Below are 23,076 nucleotides of genomic sequence, written 5' to 3'. Positions count from 1 at the left end.
CTATGGAATGTGCATAATCCAATCAGAGTTTCTCAGAAATCAATATTGGTTCTTTTATTCAGGAATATGCATCTTTACGGAATAGTGATAATATTGACTTAGCACTTATAACATACACCTGCACTAAAGCAGGGAGTTAATAATATAAATCCAAATAATTCAATCAGTGCTACACATAACGTTATGTTACCCAAGAATGCAGATGATATGCAGCGTCTAAGGGAAGTCACCTGTAAAGTACGTTCTGGTCATTGGGATTTTTCTCCTGGGGTCTCCCTTTTCTTACTTTGTTTCTCTGTGTGTCTTTCTTTCCATCATATGTGTGTGTGACTTATCAGTTAGACACACCTTCCCAACTTGGAGTTTTCCAATCATTGTCAGTTAGGCGTGTACATATGATAATGACCCAGAATGCATTTCAACTGTTGGCACAATGTTACCTATTCATACCTAGGTGGCACTATTGCATAAGCTATTAGCATCAAACTAGTAAGGGTTAAATGTCCAGGTTTGATTACATCTTACATTCCATACACATAACATAAGGAATACTAAATCGGAGCAAAGGGATTATTTTTGACACATAAACAAATTTAAGCATAGCCGTTTAGGTACCATTTGAGACGTTTCTCAAGCTGCCAAGTTTATGGTACCGATAATAATACAATCGACCTTGTGCTATCACAGACGTGGGTCTCCTCTGTTACTCCAACGGTTGGTTTATTGTTAGTTAAAATAACACTATCTTACTAACAAAGTTTGCACTTAAAATTCTTCTCATTCATCATGCTTTAGGAGTGTATGCGTTCCTAGTGAGAAATATATAAGATAATTGACGTCCTTCATAATAGTCAACAACATAGTACAATACATATGTCCTATTGATTATCTCAGGACTTGCCAAATCCCAGGTCGCCATTGCGACCAGGAATTTTGTGCTGGTGCCTGGGTATTTGCCCCTGCTTAAAAATAGGCCCAGCACACCAGCCGCCGGGCGCAGCCACTGGAGCTTTACCGGAGCTCGGACGGTACTTATGTGATAACTGCACGTCAGACATCAGACCCTGTGTCCCTGTGAGAGAGCCTTGGTGGGGGAAGAGGCGTTAGTGCAGGGGAGGCAGAACGGGAGCACAGGCAGCGACACTTTACTCGCTGACGTGCAGAAAAGACAATCAGCCCATCATCATTTCTCCTGCTGTATACAGCAGGGTACATGATTGGGCAGTGCAGCATCCCAGGGCACCAAGTGCTGCCAGGTCCCTGCACTGCCGGCTCTGCAGCGGTAAATGATGCACTCTGCAAAGTTTGTAATGTCTGCCTGCTGCAGCCAAGCTGGCCTCAAGCACGGCCATGAACCCAGCAGGGAGCTGCAACCCTGCTGCCGTCATTAGGCCGGAGCTCCTGCAAGCCTCAAATGGTGGCCATTCCTGCACCGTCCTCCATCCCTGCAGTTACCATTCGGCCACTTCTTAGTTCTGTCCCTTTCTAGGAAAGCTGGGTGACAGCCTGTATACCACACAGAAAGCCGGGTGACAGCTCCTAGGAGAGCTGTGTGGTATACAGGCTGTCTGTCACCCAGCTTTCCTGGTCTCCTGAGGAGAGTATATCTCAGTATAGGAACATTTAGATACGTTATCATATGATTTACCCATTCAGGAGTCTTGGAAAGCCGGGTTGCAGCTCCTATGAGAACTAAGACTACTGAATGGCCAAATAATCTGATGACTTCTCATGACTATGTTCCCATACTGAGATATATTCTCCTCAGGAAAGCTGGGTGGCAGGCTGTATACCACACAGTTATCCTAGGAGCTGCCATAAGACTCCTGAATGGCTAAGATCAGTTACACATGGCGAAATCATATATTACCACGGTGCAGACTTGAAATGTGCACAGTAGGTTCATTTCCGTGTGGATTTTTGAAGTGTGAGGATTTTTGGTAAAATCTTAGCCATTTTGCTGGTATTTGCTCCTAACTTTGTTAGCTGGCTCCTAGATTCCAAGAAAATTTGTCAAGCCCTGGATTATCTTATACTAAAGCTTAATGTTCATTATACATAACATGTACATTACAGATTTTCTGCTTCATCAAGAGACATTAAAGGGACTCTGTCACCACTTTCTAACCCCCACTTTTAAAACTATAGTTCTGTCCATGGAGCCCCTGTGATTTCAATGGTGTTGTTATATGCGAAATCCGCAGGCTCGTTTTGATAAAAAAAGCTTTTAACTAACCTGTCAGTCATGAGGATAAGGTGCCCAGGGCGTTTCTCCCGGTCTGAACATGCCGCCGCCGTTGGTGCCCAGCTCCTCCTCTGCCTTGAATTTGCGCTGCCTGAATGTGAAGAAATACGCCTCCGGCTCTCCCTCAGTCCCCCCTCCTTTTCCAAAATTTCGCACGTGCGCACAGGCCTGTGCCTGATGCGCCCGTGCAGACTTTACGATTCAGCCTCATTGAGCGAAGTGCGCATGCGCACTTCGCTCAACCTCCCGATAACGCGAACACTGCCGCACGCGCGGGATCTTAGAAAAGAAGGAGGGGGGACTGAGGGAGAGCCGGAGGCGTATTTCTTGACATTCAGGCGGCGCAAATTCAAGGCAGAGGAGGAGCTGGGCACCAACGGCGGCGGCGGCTGGCGGCATGTTCAGACCGGGAGAAACGCCCTGGGCACCTTATCCTCATGACTGACAGGTTAGTTAAAAGCTTTTTTTATCAAAACGAGCCTGCGGATTTCGCATATAACAACACCATTGAAATCACAGGGGCTCCATGGACAGAACTATAGTTAGAAAGTGGTGACAGAGTCCCTTTAAGGTTACTTTAACACTCGCGTTTGGTGCGTTTGGTGTTGGATCTGCACAAACGCTTCAGTTCAGATAATACAACCACATGCATCCGTTCAGAACGGATCAGTTTGTATTATCTGTAACATAGCCAAAGCAGATCCGTCTTGAACACCATTGAAAGTCTATAGGAGACTGATCCGTTTTCTATTGTGTCAGTGAAAACGGATCCGTCCCAGTTGACTTACATTGTGTGTCAGGATAGATCTGTTTGCCTCCGCCTAGTCAGGCGGTCACCAAAACGCTGCAGAACGGAGGCAAAGTGATGCATTCTGAACAGATTCTTATCCATTCAGAATTGCGTTAGAGCAAAACTGATCCGTTTAGGACCGCTTGTGAGAGCCCTGAAATGGATCTCCCAAATGGAAACCAAAACACCAGTGTGAAAGTAGCTTAAACTGTGGGGATAATTGGTTCCAAATGCGTCTATCCTTATCTCAGTCATAAATCTATAAGGAGACAAGAATGACTCTTCTCAGACTGGTACATCTGCATAGAAGAAATTATATGAACTGTGTCCTCTCCGTGAACCTCTTTCAGCCTACTATACATATACAATGGTGAATATAACACAATATGGCCTATTAAATATCAAATCCACTATAATTAGGATATTTAGCTATAAATGTTATATACCTATGAAAAAGCACGACATAATGCTGGACTCTATGCTATCACATTATCTGATTCTGTCTTCTAAACCATATCTAAATTACAACTTCTTTGCATCTGAGATTTTCTATTCTGTTGCCTGTTACCCATACCAATGTGCACTCTTTGACACTTGGTGCACTGACTAACGCACCAAGAAAGAGTTGTTGGAATCAGAGTTGTTGCGATACCAAATTTTTGATTCGGTTTCGATACCATGAAAAAGTATTGCGATACTCGATACCATTCGATACCACGCAAAAAAAAATAAACAAAAAAAGCCACGTGCATTCCTCATTTTTAAAAATGGCGAATCGCGCAGTTTTTATTTTATTTTTTCTGTTCCGGCATTCACCACCTATATTTTTTTTGTTTATATTTTAATAGTTTGGACTTTTCTGACGTGGCGACGTAATATGTTTATTATTTATATATTTTATATGTGAAATTGGGAAAAGGGGGTGATTTATACTTCATATTTTAGTGTTGTTTTTTATTTTATTTATTTTTTTACACTTTTTATTTAATAACTATTTCCCCTCCTTAGGGGCTAGAACCTGGGATCTTTCATCCCTTTTCCTATTCAGCCTGATAGATCTCTATCAGGGTGAATAGGACTTCACACTGTCCCTGCTGCTCTGTGCTTTGTGCACACAGCATCAGGGATGTTACCATGGCAACCAGGGCTTCTGTAGCGTCCTGGCTGCCATGGTAACCGATCGGAGCCCCAGCATTACACTGCTGGGGCTCCGATCAGAAGCTGCCACTGCACCACCAATGAGGGGAGGGGAGAGGTCCCTGATTTTAATACTGGGGGGTTGAGATGGGCCGGCGCACTGTGCCACCAATGATTTTAATGGGTTGGGGGGCACACTGCACCACCAATGATAATTACCCCTTTATACAGGAGGCGGGTACTGGCAGATCAGCGGCAGTTAACTGCCGCTGATCGCAGCTCTCTGTCAGGGGCAGGGTGCCGGCAATGCGATTCTGCTGCCAGCACCCGCCTCCTGTATGTGTTAAAGACTGACTACTATATGGGACTCCAGACTTTCACTATTAGGCTACACAGAGCGGCGCCCAGCGATGTCTCAGCACTCACCATTAGTCCTGGACGCCGCTCCGTTCGCCTGCAGTGCTCCATTACTGTCTCCTCTCCTGCTCCACATGCTGCTGATTACTATCGGAGCGATGGGAGGAGACATCAGCTTCACTAGTGGGCGTTCCTTCTCCCTGGCTGTAGCGCTGTCCAATCGCAGCGCAGGGAAAAGGAACGCCCACTAGTGAAGCTGATGTCTCCTCCCATCTCTCCGATAGTAATCAGCAGCATGTGGAGCAGGAGAGGAGACAGTAATGGAGCACTGCAGGCGAACGGAGCGGCGCCCAGGACTAATGGTGAGTGCTGAGACATCGCTGGGCGCCGCTCTGTGTGGAAATAAACCTATCATTGGTGGCGCAGTGCGCCCGCCCCTCCTCCGCCCCTCTCTTCTCATTGCCGCCCCTCTCTTCTCATTGCCGCCCCTCTCTTCTCATTGCCGCCCCTCTCTTCTCATTGCCGCCCCTCTCTTCTCATTGCCGCCCCTCTCTTCTCATTGCCCGCCCCTCTCTTCTCATTGCCGCCCCTTTCTTCTCATTGCCGCCCCTTTCTTCTCATTGCCGCCCCTTTCTTCTCATTGCCGCCCCTCTCTTCTCATTGCCGCCCCTCTCTTCTCATTGCCGCCCCTCTCTTCTCATTGCCGCCCCTCTCTCTCATTGCCGCCCCTCTCTTCTCATTGCCGCCCCTCTCTTCTCATTGCCGCCCCTCTCTTCTCATTGCCGCCCCTCTCTTCTCATTGCCGGCCGCCCCTCTCTTCTCATTGCCGCCCCTCTCTTCTCATTGCCGCCCTCTCTTCTCATTGCCGCCCCTCTCTTCTCATTGCCCGCCCTCTCTTCTCATTGCCGCCCCTCTCTTCTCATTGCCGCCCCTCTCTTCTCATTGCCGCCCCTCTCTTCTCATGCCGCCCCTCTCTTCTCATTGCCGCCCCTCTCTTCTCATGGCCCGCCCCTCTCTTCTCATTGCCCGCCCTCTCTTCTCATTGCCGCCCCCCTCCTCTCTTCGCATTGCCGCCCCTCTCTTCTCATTGCCGCCCCTCTCCTCTCTTCCTCATTGCCGCCCCTCCTCCCCTCTCTTCTCATTGCCGCCCCTCCTCCCCTCTCTTCTCATTGCCGCCCCTCCTCCCCTCTCTTCTCATTGCCGCCCCTCCTCCCCTCTCTTCATCATTGCCGCCCCTCCTCCCCTCTCTTCTCATTGCCGCCCCTCCTCCCCTCTCTTCTCATTGCCGCCCTCCTCCCCTCTCTTCTCATTGCCGCCCCTCCTCCCCTCTCTTCTCATTGCCGCCCCTCCTCCCCTCTCTTCTCATTGCCGCCCCTCCTCCCCTCTCTTCTCATGGCCGCCCCTCCTCCCCTCTCTTCTCATTGCCGCCCCTCCTCCCCTCTCTTCTCATTGGCCGCCCCTCCTCCCCTCTCTTCTCATTGCCGCCCCTCCTCCCCTCTCTTCTCATTGCCGCCCCTCCTCCCCTCTCTTCTCATTGCCGCCCCTCCTCCCCTCTCTTCTCATTGCCGCCCCTCCTCCCCTCTCTTCTCATTGCCGCCCCTCCTCCCCTCTCTTCTCATTGCCGCCCCTCCTCCCCTCTCTTCTCATTGCCGCCCCTCCTCCCCTCTCTTCTCATTGCCGCCCCTCCTCCCCTCTCTTCTCATTGCCGCCCCTCCTCCCCTCTCTTCTCATTGCCGCCCCTCCTCCCCTCTCTTCTCATTGCCGCCCCTCCTCCCCTCTCTTCTCATTGCCGCCCCTCCTCCCCTCTCTTCTCATTGCCGCCCCTCCTCCCCTCTCTTCTCATTGCCGCCCCTCCTCCCCTCTCTTCTCATTGCCGCCCCTCCTCCCCTCTCTTCTCATTGCCGCCCCTCCTCCCCTCTCTTCTCATTGCCGCCCCTCCTCCCCTCTCTTCTCATTGCCGCCCCTCCTCCCCTCTCTTCTCATTGCCGCCCCTCCTCCCCTCTCTTCTCATTGCCGCCCCTCCTCCCCTCTCTTCTCATTGCCGCCCCTCCTCCCCTCTCTTCTCATTGCCGCCCCTCCTCCCCTCTCTTCTCATTGCCGCCCCTCCTCCCCTCTCTTCTCATTGCCGCCCCTCCTCCCCTCTCTTCTCATTGCCGCCCCTCCTCCCCTCTCTTCTCATTGCCGCCCCTCCTCCCCTCTCTTCTCATTGCCGCCCCTCCTCCCCTCTCTTCTCATGGCCGCCCCTCCTCCCCTCTCTTCTCATTGCCGCCCCTCCTCCCCTCTCTTCTCATTGCCGCCCCTCCTCCCCTCTCTTCTCATTGCCGCCCCTCCTCCCCTCTCTTCTCATTGCCGCCCCTCCTCCCTCTCTTCTCATTGCCGCCCCTCCTCCCCTCTCTTCTCATTGCCGCCCCTCCTCCCCTCTCTTCTCATTGCCGCCCCTCCTCCCTCTCTTCTCATTGCCGCCCCTCCTCCCCTCTCTTCTCATTGCCGCCCCTCCTCCCCTCTCTTCTCATTGCCGCCCCTCCTCCCCTCTCTTCTCATTGCCGCCCCTCCTCCCCTCTCTTCTCATTGCCGCCCCTCCTCCCCTCTCTTCTCATTGCCGCCCCTCCTCCCTCTCTTCTCATTGCCGCCCCTCCTACCCCTCTCTTCTCATTGCCGCCCCTCCTCCCCTCTCTTCTCATTGCCGCCCCTCCTCCCCTCTCTTCTCATTGCCGCCCCTCCTCCCCTCTCTTCTCATTGCCGCCCCTCCTCCCCTCTCTTCTCATTGCCGCCCCTCCTCCCCTCTCTTCTCATTGCCGCCCCTCCTCCCCTCTCTTCTCATTGCCGCCCCTCCTCCCCTCTCTTCTCATTGCCGCCCCTCCTTCCGCCCCCCCTTCTCATTGCCGCGCCCCTCCTCCGCCCCCCCTTCTCATTGCCGCCCCTCCTCCCCTCTCTTCTCATTGCCGCCCCTCCTCCGCCCCCCTTCTCATTGCCGCCCCTCCTCCGCCCCCTTCTCATTGCCGCCCCTCCTCCGCCCCCTTCTCATTGCCGCCCCTCCTCCGCCCTCTTCTCATTGCCGCCCCTCCTCCGCCCCCTTCTCATTGCCGCCCCTCCTCCGCCCTCTTCTCATTGCCGCCCCTCCTCCGCCCTCTTCTCATTGCCGCCCCTCCTCCGCCCCCTTCTCATTGCCGCCCCTCTCTTCTCATTGCCGCCCCTCCTCCGCCCCTCTCTTCTCATTGGTGGCAGCGGCAGCAGCACAGGGGGGAGGGAGGACAGCTTCCTTCTCCACGTGCTGCTGAGAGAACATGAGCGCGCCGATAGCAGCGCGCTCATGTTCAGAGATACTAGACTGCGCAGAAGCGCAGCCCAGTATCGAAAAAACTGAAATCCCGGTATCGTATCGATACCGGGACAAAAGTATCGATTGGGTATCGAAATTTCGATACCCGCAACAACCCTAGTTGGAATGGAATGAAACTTTCTATGTGTGAAAGTAATGAGGATGTATGTAAGTGATTACAATATTGGGGCAAAAGGGTTGGAGAAACTTTACAGTTAAAAGGACCTTGTTGGGTCCCTTTTTGTCCTGGGTACAAGATGAGAAACGATTGGGCATGGAGGCATACAGGTTCTGTATGGGATACTGTGGCACATTTGCCCACGGATGTTGCAGCTGGGCCTGTAGATCCTGCACGTTTGTAGGTTGCCAAAGTTGGAGTCTCAACCGTTCCCATAAATGTTTTTTTTTTTTTTTGTTTTTTTTTATAAATCTGGCAACTGTATGGGAGAGTATTATCCTGCTGAAAATTCCCAGTTGGAAGCACTGCCATGAGGGAAAACATGTGGTTGCAGGTTGTCCTGCACATACTGCTGAGAGGTTAGTGTCCCTCGCATCAGTATTAGGGGTTACTGACGTATGCGGCGACTCCCCTGATCATTACACCAGTAGATGGGGCAGTGTGTCACTCCACAGCGAAGGCAGGATTGAAGCGCTCACCATGAGGCCTCCATACTTGAACTCTGTCTTCATACTGATGTTGCATTTCCTCAGCAACTTGCAAATTAACAATAAACTGGTATAATTCTGCTTGCCAGGATACTCTGGCTATGCATAGCCTCTTGGGCCCGCTTCACATACATCACTTGTGTCCAGGTAAGCTATTTTAGGCTACTTTCACACTGGCGTTTTGGCTTAGTCAGTTTTGCCCTAATGCATTCTGAATGGAAAAGGATCCGTTCATAATGAATCAGTTTGCCTCCGTTCAGTCTCCATTCCGTTATGGAGGCGGACACCAAAACGCTGCCTGCAGCGTTTTCCTGTCCGCTTGACGAAACGGAGCCAGACAGATCCGTCTTGGTACACAATGTAAGTCAATGGGGACAGATCTGTTTTCTTTGACACAATCTGGCACAATAGAAAACTGATCAGTCTCCCATTGACTTTCAATGGAGTTCATGACTGATCCGTCTTGGCTATGTTTAAAGATAATACAAACTGATCCGTCCATGACTGATGCATGTGGTTATATTATTGTAACGGATCGTTTTTTGCAGATCCATGATGGATCTGCCCAAAACGCGAGTGTGAAAGTAGCCTTAGGCTGGGAGCCGGGAGGTAACTACCCACTGATTGTGCCGGACAGAAAAACAGAGCATGCAGTCTTGCTCTATTTGGTATCCCGCATCACAACTGATGCGCTGAATGTATGAGAACGATCCCATGGAACACTATGGGATCAGTTCTGGCTTCAGTTCCCATCCAGCGTTTTCTGCTTCACACAGGAGAATTGAACCAGATCACCTGACATATGTAAAGGGGACTTTATGGTACCACTAGTATGCTCTAATGCACATACACATGAGATGGCCTTGGTTCCGCTTGTCGGATACTGTGCTGTCTCCATGATTACAGCTATCCCTATGGCAATGGGACTTCTTCCTTTACACAGTCCGGTGATCATGTTTGACTGGAGCACTGAGGGCAAAAACTGCTGGGATCGGAGTTTTCTCAGATTCTGCCAGTTGTGGCAGGAGAAGAGTGTTACCAAAGATATTTTTGTAGAGGCACTTGATAGCTGATCTGACATTATGGAAAAACACTAGATTGAATATGGTTAACGTGGATAGCTCGCAACCTTCTCAGAATGGAATAGGTGCTCTAGTCTTGACTGATCAGCCAATCAGTAGGAAATGAAAATAGAAAAGATGTATGTAAGACTGGCACTCAATATATGGGTCATATAACTGGTCACAATTTAATATGTATTTAGGGCTGCAACGATTAATCGATGTAATCGATTATATTCGATAACTGGATTCGTTGTCGACGAATCCAGTTATCGAATAATCGCCGATTCGTTGCTATGCGGGCGGGCGGGCGCTGCATCTTTATTTTACCTTTTTACAATGACGCTCCCGCTCCTGTAACAGCCAGGCAGAGCGGACGGCGGCGTAACGTCACGCACTCACGTGACACGCCTGCTCCGCCTCCTTCATTCATGAAGTGGGCGGAGCAGGCGCGTCACGTGATTGAGTGACGTTACGCCGCCGTCCGCTCTGCCTGGTATGTTGCGGGAGCGTCATTGTAAAAAGGTAAAATAAAGATGCAAGCATCGGGGCCGGGGCTGTTAGGGGGAAGGGGGAGGGGGGATCTGTCTATGGCACTGCTATGGGGAGGGGGGAGGATCTGTCTATGGCACTGCTATGGGGAGGGGGGTCTGTGTATAGCACTGCTATGGGGAGGAGGGGGGGTCTGTGTATGGCACTGCTATGGGAAGGGGGGTCTGTGCACTGTTATGAGGAAAGGGATCTGTGCACTGTTATGCCCATAACAGTGCACATATCCCCCTCTCCATAACTACGCCGTCCACAGATCCCCCTCTCCATAACTACGCCGTCCACAGATCCCCCTCTCCATAACTACGCCGTCCACAGATCCCCCTCTCCATAACTACGCCGTCCACAGATCCCCCTCTCCATAACTACGCCGTCCACAGATCCCCCTCTCCATAACTACGCCGTCCACAGATCCCCCTCTCCATAACTACGCCGTCCACAGATCCCCCTCTCCATAACTACGCCGTCCACAGATCCCCCTCTCCATAACTACGCCGTCCACAGATCCCCCATAATAGTGTCGTCCACAGATCCCCCATAATAGTGTCGTCCACAGATCCCCCATAATAGTGTCGTCCACAGATCCCCCATAATAGTGTCGTCCACAGATCCCCCATAATAGTGTCGTCCACAGATCCCCCATAATAGTGTCGTCCACAGATCCCCCATAATAGTGTCGTCCACAGATCCCCCATAATAGTGTCGTCCACAGATCCCCCATAATAGTGTCGTCCACAGATCCCCCATAATAGTGTCGTCCACAGATCCCCCATAATAGTGTCGTCCACAGATCCCCATAATAGTGTCGTCCACAGATCCCCCATAATAGTGTCGTCCACAGATCCCCCATAATAGTGTCGTCCACAGATCCCCCATAATAGTGTCGTCCACAGATCCCCCATAATAGTGTCGTCCACAGATCCCCCATAATAGTGTCGTCCACAGATCCCCCATAATAGTGTCGTCCACAGATCCCCCATAATAGTGTCGTCCACAGATCCCCCATAATAGTGTCGTCCACAGATCCCCCATAATAGTGTCGTCCACAGATCCCCCATAATAGTGTCGTCCACAGATCCCCCATAATAGTGTCGTCCACAGATCCCCCATAATAGTGTCGTCCACAGATCCCCCATAATAGTGTCGTCCACAGATCCCCCATAATAGTGTCGTCCACAGATCCCCCATAATAGTGTCGTCCACAGATCCCCCATAATAGTGTCGTCCACAGATCCCCCATAATAGTGTCGTCCACAGATCCCCCATAATAGTGTCGTCCACAGATCCCCCATAATAGTGTCGTCCACAGATCCCCCATAATAGTGTCGTCCACAGATCCCCCATAATAGTGTCGTCCACAGATCCCCCATAATAGTGTCGTCCACAGATCCCCCATAATAGTGTCGTCCACAATTTGTTTTAATATGGCCTTTGAACATAATTTTTCAAGTAAGATCATATAAACCTCTCTGTTTTGTAATTTTGTCGTTTTTTTCCGATTAATCGTAGAAATTAATCGGCAAATAATCGTTAGCTGCAGCCCTATATGTATTTTACAACAATAAAATAAAAAAAATAAACGACACAACTATAAATATTCATGCGGTATGGTTCTGCTTAAGCCACCTCTAACCATTCACAGTTCCGGATTAAATATGTGTCTGTGGCTGAGAGAGTGGAAGCAGAATATAGAGTAACAATCGCAATGGAATCTAAGACCATATATATCATGTCCCTTGATTCACTGTAACAAAGAGGTCTTATGGTTATCATATAAAAGTCATCCTCTTAATTCTGAGGATATCTGTTTGAAGATGGCGCTATATGAGCAGCAATATACTTGCTTCTCCAAATATTCGCCTGGGGGAGAAAATCGGTCCATAAACTGTGCACAGTGGGCATACAGCGATTCAGTCCATCAAAAACAATATCTGTTATCAGGGCTGGTATTTGCCAAGTGTGTCGCTGGCAGTTAGGTGTAGGTGGTAAGTGGAGCGGTGTTAAGTATCTTACAGCTACCGGCTTCGATCCTTCATCGGTATGTCCCGTACCGCAAACTTCTACTCACCACGCCATGCGGCTATGTCTCTTTCCGTTGGCGTCCTCGCTCACCAATGCGTGTCACGTGGTTACCGTCAAAAGATCGCGAGAGTAGCCTTTCAGTCCCAATTCATAGGTAGAACAATTCTCGAGATGTAAAGTTTTGGAGCGCTCCAATTTTTGTTATTTAATCAATATTCTGCGGTATATCCAGTTGATAACAGGTGCAGGGGTGGATGATGCCAGATGCGTTTCGGGGACTTCTTTTCCCTTCCTCAGTGGCCGGCATCCCCATGGATATCCTCAGAATTGAGAGGATGACTTTTATATGATAACCATAAGACCTCTTTGTTACACTGAATCAAGGGACGTGATATATGGTCTTAGATTCCATTGCGATTGTTACTCTATATTCTGCTTCCACTCTCTCAGCCACAGACACATATGGCTTAAGCAGAACCATACCGCATGAATATTTATAGTTGTGTTGTTTTTATTTTTTTATTTTATTGTTGTAAAATACATATTAAATTGTGACCTGTTTTATTACCCACATATTGAGTGCCAGTCTTACATCATTTTTTTTCTATTATGGAAAAACGCCCATGGAGATGTTTCATTTCTGCGCACTATTTCCACTGTGCATGGATGTATTAACAAACTATGGACAGCCTAAAAGATTATCAGCGTTTTAAGGATATGTTCACATGCTGAAATGCATCTAATCATAAAGAACTTAAAATAAGTGCCCCATATGGTCTGGAATTGTGTATTGCGGGGGAAAAAGTGACTAGACATAGTTTCCACAAGAAAAAATGTGGTGGACGGCCACCCTATTGAACTGGGCCAAGACATAATATGGCCCTGCTTCATATGGACAAAACTCAGATTTTTCCTGGGTATGTTCCACCATGTGAACGTAATGTAAAAGCATCTATCGTTCTAGTAGCTGTGACATTTTTGCATCCAATATTTTACTAATTTTCTTTGTGATACCTCGTAGATTAAGTCCTCCCAGGACCCTCTCCTTCTGTACCAGTCTGTATTAGGCTACTTTCACACTAGCATTCGGCTGTCCGCTTGTGAGCTCCGTTTGAAGGGGCTCACAAGCGGACCCGAACGCTTCCGTCCAGCCCTAATGCATTCTGAGTGGACGCGGATCCGCTCAGAATGCATCAGTCTGGCGGCGTTCAGCCTCCGCTCCGCTCAGCAGGCGGACACCTGAACGCTGCTTGCAGCGTTCGGGTGTCCACCTGGCCGTGCAGAGGCGTGCGGATCCGTCCAGACTTACAATGTAAGTCAATGGGGACGGATCCGTTTGAAGATGACACACTATGGCTCAATCTTCAAACGGATCCGTCCACCATTGACTTTCAATGTAAAAGTCTGGACGGATCCGCTCAGGCTACTTTCACACTTAGAAAATTTTATACAATATAATGCAGACGGATCCGTTCTGAACAGAGCCACCGTCTGCATTATATGAGCGGATCCGCTCTGAACGCTAGTGTGAAAGTAGCCTTACTTATGTATACCCCTGTACTTGTATGTACAGCACCATGGAATGAATAGTGCAATAATGATAATATCTTGCATCTGTCGAGTTCAGAAATGTCTACTGCATTAGTACTTCAGGGCAGTGCGTTAATTCTGAATGTTTAGGATACGGAAGCATTCTTGTCTATTTATACATTGCTCAGACTAAGGTTGCGTTTGACAGTAATTCTCCTTGCATTTGGCAACATAATGGAAGAATAATCTGTGCAGGGTTTTATTATAATGGGCACCATTAAAGAGCACTTAGAGGATGTAGAAGGTAGTTATGACTTCTACATAAATTTGGGAAGCTTACGTACATTGTAAAAGATCTTCAGTTAAATCGCATGAATTGAAATAAATGATATTACAAATTGAGGTAATCTCAAAAAATGTAATTTATGGCTTGCTTCTTTTAATATGGTCTCTTGTGCAAGTCTGGATGTAGAGCGTGTGCTGGTGTCTCTTCCCCCTGTGATCTCCACAGTCACTAACACACCACTTGATGAATGTGGTTAGGGATAAAAACCCAGCCAGATTTGCTAATGTGTTTATGCCAGATAACTGGTATAAATACATGGATAAATCTTCTCACCGGTCAACTTTTACCTTGTAGCTCCTGTACTGGAAATCATGTGTTGGAGGTACACATCTCCATCCAATATGCAGGTGGTAGCTGCAGCACTGCTCCCATTCATTTTGGTGTGTGCAGCGTTGCAGTTACCAGCTCCGTCCACCACACAGTGGCGCTGTGTAGTTCAGGCTTCAGAGCTACAAGGTACCGGCTGATTGGCAGGGGTGCAGAGCGTTGGGCCACTGCTGATTTTAATACTGATGGCCTATCCTGAGTAGGGTTGCACTGGGACTTGGTGCCCAATCGATACTTTTGTACCGGTATCGATTTGATACCGGTATTTGCCTTTTACCAATGCTAGACTGCGCATCCTACTATCGCAGAACGAGTAGCGCGCACCATGTTCCCTCAGCAGAACAGGGGAGAAGGAAGCAGTCTCTCCCTCCCCCTGTTCCGCTGCCACCAATGACAGGAGAGAGGGGAGGAGGAGGGGAGGAGAGAGGGGAGGAGGAGGGGAGGGGCTGTGGCCACTGCGCCACCAATGAAGATGAGCAAACCATTAATACAAATACAGGAGGTGGCTGCCGGCTGCAGAATCACATAGCCGGTGTTCTGTCATTCTGGTGGACCTTATCGAGATGTGAGTCCCTGCAAATCCTCCAATTACTATCCTCTGGGTGCAAATGTAGGCGGGTCCTGGGCCGTCTCCTCTGCTCTTCCACAGGCAGATCACTGTGCCCAGGATCCAGGGGGAAGCAGTGGCTGGTTATGCCGATGAGCTTGACTATTTTTGATTATGGTCTAAGGGTTTATTCACCTGACTGGCATCCTCATAGAACTGCCTATTCTTGTGCGCAATTGCGGACAAGAATTTGACATGTTCTATTTTTTTTTTTTTCATAGCCGCGGACAGGAAGATCAGGGGCACGCTCCGAAAATGCAGATGCGGACAGCACACTGTGTGTGGTCTGCATCTATTCCTGCCCTATAGAGAATTAATGGGTCTGCGTGGGTCTACGGACGTGTGAATGGACCCTTAATGTAAGACACCTAGGAAGCTGTCTTGCATTTAGAAGTGTCAGAGGATATGCCCACTATAGAAGATATTAAAACCTGGCATCTAGGGGAAGTAGGGCAATGTGTTTTGGGGTGTCATTTTACATATAACCATGCTGGGTGAGAGAAATAGCTTGGCAAAAGACAACTTTTCCAATTTTTTTTATACAAAGTTGGCATTTGACCAAGATATTTCTCTCACCCAGCATGGGTATATGTAAAATGACACGCCAAAACACATTCCCCAGCTTCTCCTGAGTACGGCGATACCACATGTGACACTTTTTTGCAGCCAAGGTGGGCAAAGGGGCACATATTCCAAAGTTCACCTTTCGGATTTCGCAGGCCATTTTTTACACATTTTGATTGCAAAGTACTTCTCACACATTTGGGCCCCTAAATTGCCAGGGCAGTATAACTACGCCACAAGTGACCACATTTTGGAAAGAAGACACCCCAAGGTATTCCGTGAGGGGCATGGGGAGTTCCTAGAATTTTTTATTTTTTGTCACAAGTTAGTGGAATATGAGACTTTTGTAAGAAAAAAAAAAATCATTTTCCGCTAACTTGTGACAGAAAATAAAAAATTCTAGGAACTCGCCATGCCCCTCACGGAATACCTTGGGGTGTCGTCTTTCCAAAATGGGGTCACTTGTGGGGTAGTTATACTGCCCTGGCATTCTAGGGGCCCTAATGTGTGGTAAGTTTGAAATCAAAATGTGTAAAAAATGACCTGTGAAATCCTAAAGGGGCTCTTTGGAATGTGTGCCCCTTTGCCCACCTAGGCAGCAAAAAAGTGTCACACATGTGGTATCGCCGTACTCAGGAGAAGTTGGGGAATGCTGGGTGAGAGAAATATCTTGGCAAAAGACAACTTTTCCCATTTTTTTTTTTTAATACAAAGTTGGCATTTGACCAAGATATTTATCTCACCCAGCATGGGTATATGTAAAATGATACCCCAAAACACATTGCCCAACTTCTCCTGAGTACGGCGTACCAGATGTGTGACACTTTTTTGCAGCCTAGATGCGCAAAGCGGCCCAAATTCCTTTTAGGAGGGCATTTTTAGACATTTGGATCCCAGACTTCTTCTCACGCTTTCGGGCCCCTAAAAAGCCAGGGCAGTATAAATACCCCACATGTGACCCCATTTTAGAAAGAAGACACCCCAAGGTATTCAATGAGGGGCATGGCGAGTTCATAGATTTGGCACAAGTTAGCGGAAATTGATTTTTATTATTTTTTTTCTCACAAAATCTCCCTTTCCGCTAACTTGGGACAAAAATTTAAATCTTTCATGTACTCAATATGCCCCTCACGGAATACCTTGGGGTGTCTTCTTTCCGAAATGGGGTCACATGTGGGGTATTTATACTGCCCTGGCATTTTAGGGGCCCTAAAGCGCGAGAAGAAGTCTGGAATATAAATGTCTAAAAAATTTTAGGCATTTGGATTCCGTGAGGGTATGGCGAGTTCATGTGAGATTTTATTTTTTGACACAAGTTAGTGGAATATGAGACTTAGTAAGAAAAAACAAAAACAAAAAATTTCCGCTAACTTGGGCCAAAAAAAAAATGTCACCCCCTGTAAGGCTCCATTCAGACGTCCGTATGTGTTTTGCGGATCTGATCCGTGGATCCGTAAAAATCATACGGACATCTGAATGGAGCCTTACAGGGGGGTGATCAATGACAGGGGGTGATCAGGGAATCTATATGGGTGATCACCCGCCTGTCATTGATCACCCCCCTGAAAGGCTCCATTCAGACGTCCGTATGCGTTTTGCGGATCCTATCCGTGGATCCGTAAAAATCATACGGACGTGTGAACGGAGCCTGACAGGGGGGTGATCAATGACAGGGGGGTGATCAATGACAGGGGGGTGATCAATGACAGGGGGGTGATCAATGACAGGGGGGTGATCAATGACAGGGGGGTGATCAATGACAGGGGGGTGATCAATGACAGGGGGGTGATCAATGACAGGGGGGTGATCAATGACAGGGGGGTGATCAATGACAGGGGGGTGATCAATGACAGGGGGGTGATCAATGACAGGGGGGTGATCAATGACAGGGGGGTGATCAATGACAGGGGGGTGATCAATGACAGGGGGGTGATCAATGACAGGGGGGTGATCAATGACAGGGGGGTGATCAATGACAGGGGGGTGATCAATGACAGGGGGGTGATCAATGACAGGGGGGTGATCAATGACAGGGGGGTGATCAATGACAGGGGGGTGATCAATGACAGGGGGGTGATCAATGACAGGGGGGTGATCAATGACAGGGGGGTGATCAATGACATCATGACAGGGGGGTGATCAATGACAGGGGGGGTGATCAATGACAGGGGGGTGATCAATGACAGGGGGGTGATCAATGACAGGGGGGTGATCAATGACAGGGGGGTGATCAATGACAGGGGGGTGATCAATGACAGGGGGGTGATCAATGACTCTATATGGGGTGATCAATGACTCTATATGGGGTGATCAATGACTCTATATGGGGTGATCAATGACTCTATATGGGGTGATCAATGACTCTATATGGGGTGATCAATGACTCTATATGGGGTGATCAATGACTCTATATGGGGTGATCAATGACTCTATATGGGGTGATCAATGACTCTATATGGGGTGATCATGGGTGATCAGGGGTTCTTAAGGGGTTAATAAGTGACAGGGGGGGGGGGGGGAGTGTAGTGTAGTGTAGTGTTTTGTGGTACTTTACACAGCTACCTGTGTCATCTGGTGGTCGATCCAAACAAAAGGGACCACCAGAGGACCAGGTAGCAGGTATATTAGACGCTGTTATCAAAACAGCGTCTAATATACCTGTTAGGGGTTAAAAAAAAATAACATCGCCAGCGAGCGATCGCCGCTGGCAGGCTGGAGATCCACTCGCTTACCTTCTGTTCCTGTGAGCGCGCGCGCCTGTGTGCGCGCGTTCACAGGAAATCTCGGCTATCGCGAGATGACGCACGGATGCGTCCAGGAGGAATAAATCAACTACCTCCCGGACGCATCCGTGCGTTATGCGGTCGGGAGGTGGTTAAAGAGAGACTCTTAACTGCAGCTACACTTCAAATGAATATTTATAATATGATTTTATTCAATATAATAACTAGTATATTCATATAGCGATATAATGTTCTTCTTATGCACTTATCTATATACAAAGGATAAAGAATATAATACTCAATTATAGCAACACTTCAACTGGAGTCCTGACTACATCCAGAATGAAGGATACATACATACATCTACTGACCCTGTATTGGATTGTATTTTTACTGCTGGACTTAGTTACATACATCACAGATTGAATTAACATCATCTGACAGCGACATCAGCTGGGAAGCCCTTTCGGCGAAAGCGGCCTTGATTGGGAAAACACTGATTGGGTCCTTACACGAGGCTTCTCCCTGTAGGATGAGCTTCTGACTTCTTTCCTGAAGGATTACAGTTTTAGGGCTCATGCACACGACCGTATGCCCTCCGAGACATGCGGGCCATATGTCCCGAAGCGGCATACATCGTGCGCACAGCATCATAGGTTACTCATAATATCATATGAGTGCGGGACAATAGTCCTGCGGGCGGGCAGATGTGCACAGCATCATAGTAACCTATGATGCTGTGCGCTCTTGTGCGCACGATGTATGCCGATTTGGAACATATGGCCCACTCATTGACCGTATGTCTCGGAGGGCATACGGTAGTGTGCATGAGCCCTTATACAGATTAACCAAAAAGCTCCATTCCCTAGTGGAACGTAGACAGTGCATGCGCTCCATAACTGTCACTCTGTACGTGTTGTTCATCTGCTCTCACCCAGACCTTGCAGCAGCCAGTTCCCAGGTCCGCAGCAAGTCAGAATCCCAAAACAACCCGTAGACAAAGCCTTACTCCTCCATTCACAGGTCTTGAAATGGAATTTTATTTTTTACCTGCATTGTGCAGGTGCCATATCATGTTCATTAGCCATCAAATGCTAATGAAACTGTGCTGTGCTCTCCTGACAGCTGCATATCAGGGCTATGGGACGTCTGTAAAGGATTCATGTTCACCAGTGAAATTTGTCTTGTTGGTCCCTTTAGCAAGTTTTGTATACACTTCAGGTAAGGGGTTGTTTGGTTAAATTAATTTAAAACAAAAGATTACTGACTGGACAACCCCACGTCTCCAGACATGTCTGTTGTAACTACCTGCATCCTCCATTCATCCAACAATTCTGGAGCATCTATTCTTATCACTCTGTTGTGCCATTCCTGTTATTTCTACTGAGAATGAATTGTCAGCTGCTTGCAGTAAAGGTACAGATGGGTGTTACCAGTTGGGGGTGTGTCCCTGCACAGTCTGACAACAGCAGCACTGATTGGACAGAGTCGAACACACCTGCTACTGGTAACATGCGCACACTGACTTTATACCTAGCTGTTAATATAAAGAATTAGTAAAATTGTATTCCTAATATTCTAATATATATATATTTTTTTTTTAACCTCAAAGGATGTGGGCATTCTGGATGCCTTGGAGACCGCTGCACGAGCTGAGGGTCTTGGATTGGATGTTTCCATGCACTCACACTTGCAGTTCTTGGGTGACAACCACCACAGTAGCAAATACCACTATGGTCTACACTTGCTGAAACCTTTTCGAATTACCTCCAAGTAAGTTGTCTTCTCACCTCTTCACACTTGTTAGAACTTGTGGTTTTGTTTGCAAAAATTGTTCATTCTGTTTTGTCCTTACAGACACCAGCACCCTGTGGATAATGCTGGACTTTTTTCCTTCATGACTTTCTCTTGGCTTACTCCTTTGGCACATAAAGCATACAAGAAGGGAGAATTGTTTTTTGAAGATATCTGGCCATTGTCCCGCCATGAGTCTTCTGATGTCAATTGTAGACGGTATGTTTATGCTAATGCCAATTTACTATGCACATTATTTGTTTTATGTGAAATTTGTATACCTATATGCAAAATAACACTACCAAGATTGGTGATATTGAGTATAATACAGTTAACTGTCTGATTGAATATCGCTAAAACATACTTTTATTAAATAACTATTAAAACAAGGTGATAGTTCACAAACATGTACTTTTCAGGCTAGGGCATTAGATATACAGGGGTGCATATTAAAGCGTAATATCTCTTGCACCTCCACTGTTGTCTGCCTCCCACTCTATTAGTACATGACACTATTCCATCACTCCAACTCCTTTCCTTTAATAATATCTCTGTACTGCAGATTCACTTTGTATACCACTCCACCTACAGAGAAATATATAGGATCCCAATATGCAGTCTATATACACTCTATGGCTGTCTCAATGTAGTAAAGCCCTATGTACTGGCTTCATAGCAGCCATCACTGAAGTCTATATACCGTCTGTCAAGACACTGGGAACTCGGGTCGCCCACAATATATACTGGGATCCCTCCCATGAAACATCTAATGCATTAACGGCTACATATGGTGCCATAGTTGTTGCATCTAAAGCTTGACGCGTTTCCTGGCTGATAATTAACACAGGAGCGAAACAAAGATACAAACATATAGAGTATCTGCACGCCACTGATGCCGTACGTGCAGCTTGTAGCCTCCGGCTCTAGTGCAGCCGTAGCGTTTATTTATTCTGATGTTCACCGCATAGATTTTTTAAAATATTTTGTTAGTTTGGACTTTTCGGACGTGGCATAAAATTGGGAAAGGGGGTGATTTATACTTAAAAAAAATATTTTTTTTTTTTTTAAATAGAACTCTTTCCCACCTTGTCTAATGTGTAGAACCCTTGTCCTATTCACCCTAGTAGAGCTCTATTAGGGTGAATAGGATCTCACTCTCTCCCTGCTGCCCTGCATAGTGCACACAGCAGCAGGGAGCTTACCATGGCAGCCAGGGCTTCAGTAGCGTCCTGGTGCTCCGATTGGTTACCATGGCAGCCAAGGGGGGGGGATACTGGGGAGGGAGAAGGGTGCACTGCGCTACCAATGTTTTTAATACTGGAGATGGGGAGAGGGCACACTAATGATAGTTAACCTTTAATACAGGAGGCGTGCCGGCAGAATCGCATAGCCGGCACCCTGCAACTGACAGGGAGCTGCGATCAGCGGCAGTTAACCCCTCAGGTGTGGCACCTGAGGGGTTAACTGTGACTCATTGCAGCGCCCTGTCATAGTGGCAGGGTGCTGGCTATGTGATTGCCGCCTCCTGTATTTGTAAAAGAAGTTAACTTTCATTGGTGGCGCAGTGCACCCGCCCCTCCTCCTCCCCCCGTCTCTCCTCGTTGGCAGTGGGGGCACGGGGGAGGTAGAGACTGCTTCCTTCTCCGCGTGATGCTGAGGGAACTTGTGATACTAGACAGTGCAGCCCAGTATAAAAAAAATATGGAAATCCCGGTATCGTATCAAAACCGGTACAAAAGTATCAATCGGTTATCGAAATTTCGATACCTTTAAACAACCCTAATTGCATGTTCTAATACCCCAGAGGGACTAAAAATAAAATGAAGTAAAAATATAAAAAATGCAAAAAGGATAAAAAATTTAAATCTCCCCCTTTCCCCATTACAAATTAAAATAAACATAATAGAAATTGCTGCATCCAAAAATACCAGGACTATTAAATATTAAAGAGTTTATTTTGTATGATGAACAGCATAGCAGACCACAAGAGAAATGTTTGTTCTGATTCCATCCAGGCTGGAGAAACTGTGGTTCGATGAGGTGAAAGAGCGTGGAGGAGAGGAAGCCTCTCTCCGGCGTGTTGGGTGGAGATTCTGTCGTATGAGGCTGATCATCTCCATCATGTGCCTGATGCTCACTCAACTGGCTGGCTTCATTGGTCCAGTAAGTAGTTTCCACCCTGTTTCATGTGCCCAAAGGTAAATACTGTCTTTAGAGCTTTTTGTTCTTGGTGCGCTCTTTGACCTACTACTGCCTTCTTTTAGTTTAGATCTGCAGAATTGACCCTGGTTAACTATTTTATAAAAAATTTTTGACGGCGTGTAGTATACAGTTGACTTTTGGCAACTACAACGCATTGCAGAACCAGTAACCCAGTAATGATATCTATACACTGCTGATTTAAACATTGGCTTATCCATATTGTTTTCATTTATATAAAGCAGTGTTGGCTTTTTGTGCCACTAATGAGGTATTGTTTATCTTGCTTATAGCATAAGACAGACAAAATAAATCCTCAGTAAGGCCATATCCCCCACATTATTCCACAGTGGGCTGTACATGCATGTATTCAGCAAACAACGGTACCCTATTCTCTCCATTGCGACTTTTCACTAATTTTTATTAAGGTGTATAGCAATTTCACTGCTTTTAGTACTAATTTTCAGTGTGCTGTTTAAAGATGAAGGTGCAATGTATGGGTAAGTACCTATGGGGCACTGTTAAAATGTCTGTAAATGGCTCTTTCTATACTGAATTGTACTAGCGACTGATTTTTATTTTTCATGAGGATACAATTGTTTTGATAATGTTGAGTGTAAAGTTGTAGGCGTACTGTTACACGTAGAATGCTCCAAACTTAACAAAACAAGCTTCCTTAAGAAGAGCTTCTGTCATTGTTACACTACATAGGCGATGGGTGTTCCCAGAGGACTTGTACTAGTGGCTTCATTTTCAGGCCCATGCTAGATATTATCGGATTCTGTTAGTTCCATAGTCTTCAGTTCAAGTAATGAAAGAGCAGAGGCAGCACTCCAATTG

At 47.5% G+C, this 23,076-nt stretch overlaps 1 protein-coding gene across 3 annotated transcripts in view; it reads left to right on the top strand.

Annotated features, from left to right (window-relative positions):
• Positions 1-23,076, top strand: part of ABCC5 (ATP binding cassette subfamily C member 5) — a 112,686-nt gene that overhangs the window by 12,936 nt on the left and 76,674 nt on the right. For all 3 annotated transcript variants that reach the window (XM_044289346.1, XM_044289347.1, XM_044289348.1), the window contains exons 3-5: positions 19,856-20,016; positions 20,101-20,256; positions 22,053-22,200. In XM_044289346.1, coding sequence (XP_044145281.1) covers positions 19,856-20,016; positions 20,101-20,256; positions 22,053-22,200 — 465 coding nt within the window. The remainder of the gene's footprint in view (positions 1-19,855; positions 20,017-20,100; positions 20,257-22,052; positions 22,201-23,076) is intronic.

This window comes from Bufo gargarizans, chromosome 4, assembly GCF_014858855.1.
Source record: "Bufo gargarizans isolate SCDJY-AF-19 chromosome 4, ASM1485885v1, whole genome shotgun sequence".
Classification (NCBI taxonomy): Eukaryota; Metazoa; Chordata; class Amphibia; order Anura; family Bufonidae; genus Bufo; species Bufo gargarizans.
This window is presented reverse-complemented; position numbering and strand designations above follow the sequence as displayed.